The sequence below is a fragment of the Stegodyphus dumicola genome, chromosome 3, assembly GCF_044657685.1.
Source record: "Stegodyphus dumicola isolate Sdum_Otavi_A_Nest chromosome 3, ASM4465768v1".
Taxonomy (NCBI): Eukaryota; Metazoa; Arthropoda; class Arachnida; order Araneae; family Eresidae; genus Stegodyphus; species Stegodyphus dumicola.
In genome coordinates, this window is record NC_140770.1 from 212593456 (window position 1) to 212606847 (window position 13392).

General features: G+C 30.7%; 1 protein-coding gene across 7 annotated transcripts in view; it reads left to right on the top strand.

Annotated features, from left to right (window-relative positions):
- LOC118193613 (GPN-loop GTPase 1) overlaps positions 1–4794 on the top strand; it is a 29900-nt gene extending 25106 nt beyond the window's left edge. For all 7 annotated transcript variants that reach the window (XM_035364726.2, XM_035364721.2, XM_035364724.2 and 4 more), the window contains one exon: positions 3550–4794. In XM_035364726.2, coding sequence (XP_035220617.2) covers positions 3550–4658 — 1109 coding nt within the window. In that variant the 3' untranslated portion in view covers positions 4659–4794. The remainder of the gene's footprint in view (positions 1–3549) is intronic.
- Positions 4795–13392: the final 8598 nt, after the last annotated feature.

The following is a 13392-nucleotide window of genomic DNA, read 5'->3' on the forward strand; positions in this document are numbered from 1 at the left end:
AAGTAACAGAACTACTATTTCCAATTAATAAAAAATCATTTAGTGTTTTTTAAATAACAAGCTGTTAAAAGTACAATAGTTAGTAGCAATGCTGATAATTTAACATCATTTCTTTCTATCATATGTAAATATATTTATATACGCTTGTTTTAGACAAGGTTGAAAGTTCAGGCAGGTTCTCACGGCCATTTTATTCATTTTTTCAAATCAATAACATTCCTTTGGGTACTTTCCCTTGTATACTTGGCAGAAATGATTTGAATAATATACACAATAATAAGAACTGCACATTTAAATCTGCTCTTTATTAAATAGCACACAATAAAAAGTTTTTTTCCATTCATCTTGAATTTTATTGCTATCACAAGCATGTACAAAAATTAACAATGAAAATGGAATGTATTCAAACGTAATAATTAAAAAACATAACTTGCAACATTCGTATTCATACCAAGAGATATACTACAAATTCAAAGAGAAAAATAACAGAACTGCAATTTGCACTTAATGTAAAATTTAATGTTTTTTAAATATTATATGATTTAAAAATGCAACAATTATGCATTAGAATATTTAGTAGTAATGCTGATGTTTCTTAGCACCATTTCTTTCAATCATGCATGTGTATATACATATTTTTAGTTTCTAAATTTTAGGATAATGGGAATTATGATTATCATTTGTATGCTTATTATTTTTTTTATTGCCAGTTGTGCATGTTGTTTGTTAGGTTACTTCATTTCAAATATGAATGTTGGAAGGCTTTTTTGTTATAAGATTTAGGTATGTTTCTTTTATGAAATATTTTAATCACATTTATTAGCTAATTTATATAGTATTTCATTTACATATGCTGGAGATATAGAAGTTGATGGTTATATATTTTGTCCTGAAACACGAATAAATTAATACTTGAGCCTAGGTAAAATATTAATTATTATCTTAAGAGCCCCTTCCCAATTTATCATGACAGTGACAATTTTCAATCAGCGTTTAAATTTTTGTAAAATGTTCGTTTGTTTTTCGGTTCTTTCAATTATATTTATGCACAAAGTTAATTAAAATATCTGTAAAAAGTTTAAAAAGTGTGTATGTATATAAAGCCTTCTTTCTTTCAGCTATTTTAATTAACTAAGCAACATGATAAAGTTATATTTCCGACGAAAATTAAAAAATTCAGATGACTGTCCGACGATAGCATCGGACGGAAAGCTCCACCATGTTTATTAAGTGTCATGACCTTCTCCCTCTCGAAGGTCACGGCTTTACGCATGCGCATTTGATTCCCCCTCGTCCCATAATATAAGACCTGGAGCGCCTCGATTCTTAATTTTACTTCTGCACCAAATAAAATACCTTGTTATTGAAAAAACAAGCATTTTAGCATAAATTTGTATGATCAGTAATTTGGCTCCATTGCTGCGTATCTGCTTGGCACACATCTCAAACCAAAATATTCCACATAGATACATCGTTGATCTGATGCCAACTTGACAAATCATTATTTATTATACTTTTCTTTTATCACCGCATGTTTATCAACACATGACAACTTGAGTAATGACTCATGTAGCAATGCCTAAAAAAAATTTTTTTTATGTTAGTAATTGAATAATGAAGGAGTAAGAGGTAACCTTTTATGTTGACTTGCTTGGTGATGATTACAGATTTAAGTTAAATGCGCTAAAAATGTTGATGAGGAAAAATTTAACAAAAATTTCTTTCCGTATGCTAAAAATAGATTTTGTTGATGATACTCATAAACCCAATGATTACATTTAGAGCTATTTGAATTAAGAATAACTGATTTGTTATTCACATAAACCCAGAACCAGCGCCAGGGCTCGTAAGGCGGCACCAGGTCGCAGAATTTAGGATCCACAGAGATCAGGTAGTAAGATATCTAACGCTGACCGTCAGCAAGGCTTAAGTATATGTGGGAATTTATTTATTGAAAACTCTGATAAGCCTTAAGAATGTGCAAGAAATAGATATAAGTATAATAAATAACTAATACAGTTCAAGCTTAGTTGACTCAGTGCCGATAGAAGCAAGATAAAATTTAATGGAACAACTTGTCATTAGTTGCCAAGCTAATGATGCACAGCCAAATATGTATAGTGAACGATAGCTAAATTTGATGATGATAGCAGTGAATTTTAAAGGTTTTTGGATATCACAAAGCAAGAGTGAAATTTTCCAATTAACGGATTTTGTAAAGATGTAAATGTGGAGAAGCGGTAATAAATGAAGGTGATATAAAAGAAGTTTTTCATTGTGATGACAATGCATCTCAATCATCAATCAATTAGTGAATGGCGAAATCTGTAGTATGGTTCTAGATCCAGAAAATATCACTACCAATAGTGAAGAAAGTTACAGAGAAGTTACTGAAAACGAAAAAATTTCGATTGACACGTTAGTTGGAATTCTCAACGCAGCAGTTACAGGACTCAACAATGTAACTTAACAAGAGATTATGTCTGTCTACAGAATTAAAGAGAAAATATTAGCACAAAAAACAAAGCAACTTAAACAACTTACATTGAAAGAAATGTTTAATGAGGTAAACAAATAAAGATTAAGCTTTGTAAATTTTGATACTTTTTAGATCATAAATATTTCATTATTTCATAAATCATGATTTCATATTTTTAATTTTGTAATTTCTACATGCCATCTTACTAGATTTAAACTGATGATCTAATATTCATAAAATCTGGAATTGCCAAAGTCCAGACGAGTCTGGATTTCGGACTTTGTGCTGTATTTTATTTTACAGAGCCAGCAAGCTTAATTTGAAAACAGTGATACATCAGAAGTTTGTCTGAAATTCATGTGCTGCTGTTACATATTAGGCCCATATAACACGGCATTTGTTTCACACGAACAGCTGTTTCAGACAATTTTTCTGCCTGGTTTACTATTGAAAGAAAGACATGCGACTTTTTCCTTTCTTTCCAAAAAAATTGCAAGTTTTTTTTTTTCAACCAATCAGCTATCAGCTTGTTTGTAATGGGGAACCAGTTTACCCTGTATTAACCCCAAAGCGATCTATGGTGATTGGCTATTGTGACTAAGAAAAATTGTTCCAAAGAGTTGTTCTTCCGAAACAAACCGATGTGTGATAGCAGCCTAATTAACATCTTTCCTTTTCTTCTAAAATCATTATTTTTGTTTTTATTTCACATTTAATATTGCTTGTTACGTGTAGTATTACCTATTGCTAGATGTAAAAGAACTTCTACAGTTGATTCAGGCTGTAAGTATTATAAATTAGTTCAGTGTTTGTTTAAATACAGCATGTAGCTGCATACTTCACTTGTGGAACCAGATATTTTCAATAAATTATAATTATTATATTTAAATATGTTTAATACATTTCTGTTTTTGTAATTACATGAAGTCGATAAATTTTGTGAAATACATATATGTATTTTGGGAACTTATGTTAACTTATGTCAAAGAACTTATGTTATTTAGTTTTATGATATTTATGATGTTATGATTTAGATATTTATGATTGTGTTATTTATGATGTTTTTGCAGATGTGATGGTAAATGAAACACCAATACCAGGATGCAGTGACTCTCAGACTGATGCTGCTGTTACAAATGTTGCTCATTCACTTTCTGAGGTCAGTTTAAAGAAAGACAAGAAACCTGTATGCTTGATAATTTTAGGAATGGCTGGTTCTGGAAAAACCACATTTGTTCAAAGAATAACTTCATTTTTGCATAATAAAAAATCCCCACCATATGTAATAAATCTTGATCCTGCATGCCATAATGTTCCTTTTCCAGCAAATATTGATATTCGAGACACCGTAAAATATAAAGATATAATGAAACAGTATTCTTTGGGACCTAATGGAGGAATAATGACATCATTGAATTTATTTTCTACAAGGTTCGACCAGGTATTAAATTTTGTTGATAAAAGTAGCTCAAAGTGTGACTATGTTATATTGGATACACCTGGACAAATTGAAGTGTTCACCTGGTCAGCATCTGGTATGATTATTACTGAAGCATTATCATCTTCCTACCCTACTGTTGTAGTTTATGTTATGGATATTGTAAGAAGTGCAAAACCTGTTACATTCATGTCTAATATGTTATATGCGTGTAGCATATTATACAAGACAAAATTGCCTTTTATTGTTGTTTTGAATAAAACAGATGTTTTAGACTGTAGCTTTGCCATTGAATGGATGCGAGACTTTGAAGCTTTTCAAGAAGCATTAGAGGCAGATACATCATATGTATCAAATTTAACACGCTCCATGAGTTTAGTTCTTGATGAATTTTATAGTGATCTTCGAACTGTGGGAGTATCATCATTAGTGGGTTCTGGAATTGAAGAATTTTTCAAAATGGTTGGAGAAGCTGCTGTTGAATATGAGAATATTTTCAAGCCAGCATACGATAAAATGGTGCAGAAAAAGAAAGAGATAGAAAAATCTAAGCAAGAGAAGGAAATGAAACGCTTAAAAAGAGATTTAGGAAAAGGTTCGGAAGTGCAGTTGGAACCAGAAAATATGGATCTGAAGGAAGTATATTCAGATCCAGTTTACGCACAAGAGGGTATGGATGATGGAGATACTTCTGATGAAGACTGGACAACTGGAAAATTGAAATATGGTGATGACTCCTAATATTACATATTTTATTAGATTTTTATTAATAATTTGGCTTTATTGTGATAATAAGCCATTTGACATTAAAAAAGCTATTATTTTCATGTGATTGAACCTTTTTTTTTTGTGAAATTAAAGTAGTTTTTTCACAGTGTTTGTGTGGTATATTTTATGAAATTTATCTTTTGATGGCCAACTCATGTAATTTGTAGTAATAGTTTAAAGCTCAGTTAAATATACTTGTCCTAAAAAAATAAGCAACAGACTCAAGAAGGAGAGGTACGAATGTAAAAAAGAGAAAACATACAGTTTACATATGAGGTAGAGGTTGCATTGGCAAATGCAAATAAGCAACCAAAATTAGCATTAAACATAATCCCGCTGTCACACTACAACGCCTTAAAAATGAGCTTTCGACCTATATATCAGTTCGTAAGCAGCAATATTCCTTATAATCAGAGATAGACAGAGCGGAAAGCATGAGCTGAAAACACGATTTGCTCGGTGAAATGCATTATAGGACATTCGGGTGTTACAATCAGTTGTTGCGAGAGAGTTGAATGTGCATCGTAGTGCCATCAGTAGGCTGTGGAATCATTACCAAAGGGATCCACACTCCATGTAGAAGATGTGGGTCTGGACAACGGAGGCTGATTACCAATATGGCAGATGATCCCTTCCTGTTGCTATATGTAAGATGCCATAAATCACTAACAGCATGACAGCTGCGTCACATCTCTCGGCTGCTGTATATCCCAGCAAACTGCATCGCATATTCATTAAACCCCAAAACCACCAGGGTTCGTATGGTCCTTAAACTCACTTATAAGTCCTTAGGTTTTTTTTTGGAAACGATTTGTGGTCCTTAAATGTCTTTAATTTTGAGAAAAATTGGCAAAAGATGTATTAATCTGACATTTCTATTTTGTTCGAATGCTATTTTTAGTGTTAATTAAAATTGTGAAGGAATATTTTTTTGGCGATTCATTGACAAATGTGTATTTAATGCATTATCATTTAGATTCTTTCTTACTTCTATGAATAAATGGTGCGATACTCGAATTTTTGGGTTTGACACTCTGCCGGTATTGAAATATTAACATTTTGAAATTATTTCTTTTTTAAGAATGAAGAGTTCATAAAATAATTACATTAAAAACAACTTTTCCCTTTTTGAAATCCTTTTGTTTTGAGGTGCTGCATTTGGCGACTTATCAATATTTTGGCGATTCCAAGATCAATTTTTGTACAGAATTTTTTATCCGGAGATTCGTGAATTTTTGGATGTTTTCCTGTTTACAAACGCAAACAAATTTATATTAAAATAGAGAATCTCTCAAAATTTTAATTAAAAACTTTTTATTTTCCCATGTCATACTTTAAAATAATATTACTTTCCATTTTGGCCACTTAACAATACTTTTATTTTGAAAAATAAATAAGGTAATAAATGCTATGAAACAGTTTCCGAAGCACTACTTAGCAGAAGCAAAAGCCCTACTGTAATTATTTAAAATTAATTTCATTTGTCATTTGTAATTTTTCATAAGAGTTTTTTTTTTTTTTTTTTTTCATGCAGTTGTTCCAGAATATTCAAATTTGTGTCAGTTTTCTCTTAAAAATGCACTTTTTCTTTTCTGTATCTTTTGTTTAAAAATTGTCTGGCCCCTGCCCTGATCTTATATCGTTTTACACTTATTCTCTAGCAGTTTCTTCTATACGTTCTAAGTACATGCAGTTCTTTAGATAAATAGAAATCTTCATTTAAATCTGAAATCCTAAAATAAAGAGGAATTTTATTAAGAAAGAAATTGATTACATAAACAGAAAGTTAGTTATTTCTCAAAGGTGCATTGCTTAAATATTAACGAATTAGGGAATGAAGCAGAAACCAGTGGGAGTATTGATTTGTTTATTGAAACAGATAAACTTCAGTGCTTAAAAAAAGAAAACTGATGTAAATTAGCTAAAATACCTGGAAAATTCCACATTGAAAAGGAACATAAATATTTTGTTATTGCTATGAAACATATATGTTTTGAAGCTTTTTATGTTTTACCATCCTAATATCGTTTTAGAATCAATATCATAAATTAATGCGTAACTATTATTACAACATGTCCAGGCGCGGTGAGATAGCTTCCAAGCAAAGCAGTTCTAGGGTTGCCACATTTGGCGAGAAATCGCCCGTTTGGCGACAAAATTTTCGATATGCCATGGATGGAGAACCTTCTGGAACGAATTCTTACCAGTTTAGCCCAGAATGTTCTCCAACACAAGCAGAAAGCTATATAAACCCTGCTGATCCGCAGTTTAGTGTGTGTGTGCCTTGTCTAGCGAGTCAATCCCTGCAGAGTCGATCGAGCTGGCAGCGAGTGCCGAGTGGGTTATCGAGTTCACCGAAGGAGTCTGTTAGTGTATCACGGTTAGTGCATCGTCGAGAGAGCGTGATGAGCTCCGGGAAGCATATTTCACAAGCGCACATCTGCGTAGCTTCTAGGATGAACCAATGGGCTTCCAACAATTTTTCTGTCATGTCACATGACCTTCCGCACACTTTAAGCAAGATGGTTGAAAATATTTTGCCGTGCAATTTCCAGTATAAAATAATTAAATCATCGTCAATTTCTTCTGAAACTTTTCATTGTGAAGATTTCACCACCTGGTTGAAAGAAATACTAACATGTTGGATACTCCGAAAAAGTTCAACTGATCAATCTCGATTTCTGTTTTCAAGGAATTATATTTGTCAGCATTCTTCATATTGTAAAGGAAAGGTATGTACTTAAATTTACAACTTCTATAACAGTTATGTAGCATTTTGTATTTAAGGGTAATTGACTGCAAAATGGTAACTGTAATTATTATTTAATGTACTGTATCTGAACTGAATGTAGTACTGTTTCAGTTACTACATACATTCAGTTCAGATAAAAAAGCATTTGGAATAAAAATTGTCTTAAAATTTTTAAATACAGTTGCATAAATTAATTGTGAGTAATTTAAAACTCTCAATAAAATTAAGCAATTTGATATTATTATTATATCTATATTTTGCATCCACATAAAGATTTAATCCAGATTCATTAAATTATTCAGGCTTAAATTTACTACTTAAAATATTATAAATGCTGTTATTTTACAGAAAAAAAAAAAAAAAAAAAAAAAAAAAAAAAAAAAAAAAAAAAAACTATACAACAAATAAAAGAAAAATAAATGCAAATTAAAAATGTTACTAATACCTATTAGTACTAGTATTATTTTAATTAGAGTTACTCATGATTCATCATAGTTAGTTTGATGTTGTGAATACTATGTCAGCCTGAAGAGAACTTTATCAAAATATAGTTTCTCAGTGCATTTAAGAACTTCATTTGTGTTGCTACAGTTATATACTGTATTAATTTATATTAAATGATTTTAACATTAAACTACCTTTTAAAATGGTACACATTATATATGTACTATTGACTTTCAGATTCCTAACTGACTAACTCAGATTACTAAGGTAAAAATTGCAATACTACTGTCATATTAAATTTGCTATGAATTTAATCGGATTTGTCAACAAATTATAGTATTTACTTATACATGTATGGTGGTGCTCCTTTCATCAGTATTTGATAAACAAAGTATTAAGAGCTGCAAAAATTTATAATATCTGAATCAGTTAATAGCCCACCCAGAGTCGTAGCTAGGTTTTCAGCGCCCAGGGACAACTGAAGATTTCACGCCCCCTAGTGCTTGCCAAGGATGGAAAACATTTAATTCTAAAATGTCGTAACATCAGTTTGGCGCCACTTGGATTCTGCGCCCGGGGACAGATGCCCTCTCTAGCTACGCCCCTGAGCCCACCAGTGGCTGAACGGTAAAGTCGCTGAACACTAGTTCGGTCCGAGGCGAATGGGCTGGCTGCATGGGTGTTTTTGTGGTTGTCCCCATGTGTAACGAGCCAGTTTCCATTAGAAAGCCCTCCATGAAGGCATTCCTCCCCTTAGGCAGATAGCCCTTGAGGCTTTGCCATAATCACACACACACACACACTGAATCAGTTAATAACTGTAAAAAATAACATTCTCTTATGACAATATATAATAATGGATTGTGGCTATATATATAACATATATTAATAATATTATTATATTATTTATAATATATATATATATTATTCAACATTTATAATATATGTATTATAAATAATATTATAATGACATTTTAAATATATGAAGTATAATAATATCACAGAATTAACACAATGAATGCATTAACTTAATTAGACTTTGTAGATATTAGCTCAAAATTAAGTCCAGGTCTCAACACTGTTGTAACTCTAACCAAAGTAAAGTCCGATTTTTTATTAAGAAAGAATTTATAAAATTAAGAAAAAAGCCCACAAATCTATCTTTTTTATAGCATTTGAGTAAAAACATAATGGATTGTCTGAAACTTGAGACACAATGAACATGTTATTAACCTAATCAGTCAATTACCCTCTGCTTGTACACTTTTTGAGTTTTTGTGTTATTTTTTTTAAGTACATCTTCCATAGAAATCATGTAATTATATTCAATAGACTAATTTATAAGATGAAATTATTTTTATAACATTTTTATGATGGTCAGTGTCAAGCTACTGATCTTAAAAGCTGTGCTTGTTAAGTATAGAAATTTTAATTACATAAAAATGAAAGGTTTCTTTCTGTTAATAATGTACCAAGATTTTGTATTCATTATGTAAAGAGATTCTGTGAAAATTTTATTCTAATCTACGTCTGCTCTGTTTTCAAATAATGATCTTCCTTTTTTAATTTAGACTGAAGGTAAAGATAAGAAATGCACTGCTTCTGTAAACATTTGAATAAAACGAAACAGCAAATACACTCGCTACAGAGATCTTTTGATCGGTGAAGGTTACTGTGCTGTTATTCATATAAATAATAATCACAGTCACAGAACTGGAGTTGCAGAAGCATGGAACTTGCTTCGCAGATCTGAAGAAACACAAGATATTTTTATAAATTTATTTAATAATGGTAAGTTATTTGTACATTTCTTGTAAAAATCCTTTCCTATACAGAAACATATTTCTTAATGGTGGTTTACTACCTCTACACATTTTATTCTTTCACGACAAGCTATAGTTTTAGTTTGAACTAATTAGTTCAAAATGCTCCAACATATTTTGGTATTAACAGGCATCAGCCAATCTATTCATGCTGTTTGGCAAAGAAGTATATTTTCAACATCAGCAGATAGATTACACAGGTATGTTGATTTCTAATGTACATTATTTGGCACTCGTGTCAAACAGATTACTGTTCTTTACAGTTAATCGCTGCCTCCATATAAACACTACTACAAAGGCAAGTGACTTTTCTATACCAATGTTCACTTCTTAATTTTAACACTTTCATGGCAGGTTTGTTGATGTTACATATACATGGTATATCTTCCATAATGTACAATGTAGTTGCATAAGAACTGGCAGTCTCATTTTCTGTCAAAGACTTATCTGAAACTATTAAATTATTTTTTGGGGAAAGTGTAGAATCGCCCACTGCTTGGCGCGTTTTTAAGAATTACACATACTCGGCATCCATGTACACATCGAACTATTTTCACTTGAAAAAACATCTTAGAATTGCACAAAAATGGCATTGCGCACTTCCTTGACTTTATCCATGTACACATCGACCTATTTTCTATATAGGTCGATGTGTATAAAGTTAAAAAAAAAAAAGAAAATTGACAAAAATCCAATTCTTCTTATTCTTGTAAAAAGCGCCAAACAAACTCCAATCAAATAAGTGGGCGATTCTGCACTTTAGCCTATTTTTGCTTCATTTCTTGGCAGATCTAGTAAATACATTATGTAAAATACAATAAAAACTAAATTTATAAATAAATAAATAATAATTACAATAAAACAATGATATAAACAATGTTCTTAGAACTTTACATAGGGAAGAAATTATCTAAGTTACGAAATGCAGTTATCCACTGATAATGGTCTGAAGTTGATTTGAAATGGGCGAAATGCTATCCTCGTTTTGTCTAAGCCAAAAGAAGGAAAACAACAAATATAAACGACATTAAAAATTGCATCTTTCTATCAAATAATCTAGACTAAAGTAATATCTAACACTTGCAAGAATGTAAAATTATGCGTTGTACTATTTGGCAGTGTATCGCACACACCAGGCAACTATATGCCCAAATCTTGGACTCGTACGACATCCACATTCTTTTTAGGAGTAACTGTACTGTTATGAAAAAGATAAATATAGTCAATGATTCCTTTAAGTACAAATATGCATGTGAAATATTACTTAACTAGTGGTAAATAAGATGAATGAAACGTGATAAACATCTGAGCCCAAATGCTTTCTTTACATAAAATTATGCATATGAGAAAAATATTTACACCAATTATACTTGTATATGTACATAGAAGTCAGCATGTTTTATTGCAGTCTATATGAAAAAGATGTTCTATAATAATAGCCAATGCAGTTTTATTTGAAGTGAATGTTCCAAATTTGCATTCGTATACATTTAGTGTGTTAAATTTCACATTTAATAACTGCTCACTCTCAAATGTAATCTCTGCACAAGAAATATTCATCAAACAGAATGAATTTATCTTATTCACAAATTATTCATATATAACTTTTAATGTTAACAATGGATATAATCATATACACAATAAAATTTCTGAATTTTACACTTTCAAAATCAACAGAATGCAAGCACTGAGACACGAAAATACTAGATTTACTGTAACACTTCCAGTTCTTCTCAGCTCGATGAAAAACAAAATCTAATGTGTATACCACATGACTTCCTTGTACGGAATATTAAATTATACAAATTTTTTCTTGCATTTCATTTAAACTTATTGTATTGAATTAAATCTACTTCGACGACAGCGGATAAACTTCAATAGAATAAATACATTCTTTAAAATTCACTCTATTTGTTTACTATAGCGACACTCTGGCACTAGATTCACTTAATAGTATTATATTTAGTTCATATTATAACTCAAAATGCACAAAATTTATATCATTTAAATAATTATCTAATCGTTGCCTGTTCGTTGTTCTCTTCCAATACTATAATAAAGTTAGAACAATGTATAAAAGAAATTAAGCAAACAAAACAAAAAAGAAACGGTTTTTAACAGACGATTAAGTATTTCTCATTCAATTAATTCAGTTCTCACTTCGCGACAAGGCAAAAATACATAAAAACTCAAAATATCTGTATTAAAAATTACGAAGTAAATCTTAAACACCTATTTCCTTGAAAAAATTCCAGAAAGTATTATGCATGATTTAATTTGCAATAATAAATGAAGGCGTTATCCTTGTTGTTTGTAAGCTAAGTTTCTCTAGATTGGCAACAAATCCACTATCCTGTTGTTTCAAATGTAAACAAGCAATGGCCGCCATCAAAAAAATGATTAGGCTTAGCGACACTTAAACAACTTTAAAATTGTTGATAATTCTAAAAATAATCCATACAGATTTACTAAAGGCTTAAAAACCTTAACCAGAAGATAAGAACAACATAATTCAATCATATTTAAAGAAAAAAATGTACAATTTACAAACATATATGAAATGGTGAGATGGCATGCAGAAATTATAAAATTAAAAATATGAAATCGTAATTTATGAAATAAAGAGCAATTATGATCTAAAGAGTATCAAAATTTACAAAAAAAAAAAGCTTAATATTTATTTGTTTCTTTTATTAAACATTTCTTTCAATGTAAGTTGTTTAAGTTGCTTCGTTTTATGTGCTAATACTTTTTCTTTAATTCTATAAACATATTTAATTTCTTGTTCAGTTACAAGTTCTGTAATTGCTGTGCCGAGAATACCGACTAACTTGTCAATCGAAATTTTTTCGTTTTCACTAATCTCTCTGTCACTTTCTTCATGCCTTTATCTGTTTTTCAGCCGTTCCATTTTTTGTTTGATGGACATGGAAACATGCTTTCGCTTTGTAGATCCTTTGGCCGCTCCAGAATTGGAAACTCTTTATGACATAATCGAAAGTTCAAGCTTACTTTTTATAAAATTGCTCTAATAGTCTGCAAAAAATAATAAGCCGGATCCAATTAGAAGATTAAGGAACAATGCAATCTGCAACATTAACTGAAATAGATAATTAGATAATTTTAGCCTAGCTTATACCGTCCGTTATACATTAAACGCGCATGCGTAAACGTATTATGCGCATGCGTAAGCGCATTATGCGTTTACGCATGCGCATACGTTTGTAGCTTTGAGGTCCGGTTTATAGAGCTTTCCGGATTATGGATGTCCGGATTAAAGACTTTGTACTGTATGTTGTTTGTTTTTACCAGGGCTTAATTTCTAAAAAAAGAAGTGCCGGAGCCCTATGGAAGACCGTCATCATAGAGGAACAAGAGTAAATAAATAAATAAAATTACTATTGAACTCATTAATAATTTTAAAATTAAATAGTTTATTATCAAATTAATTAATAGCTATTTAATTGATGTTTATGAATTGTTATTTAATCAATAATTATTATATACTTAAATAATTAAAATTAAATGTAAAAAGATAAATTAAAACTTTATAAGCGATTTTTAATATAATTTTATTGCTAAAAATAAAATTTTCGAGATCAAATTTCTACTGAAATTGTTATTCAATTACATTAAAGAAGCGCCGCAACTTTCTTATTTAGGGCTCCGGTGCGCTCCGGCTAGAATT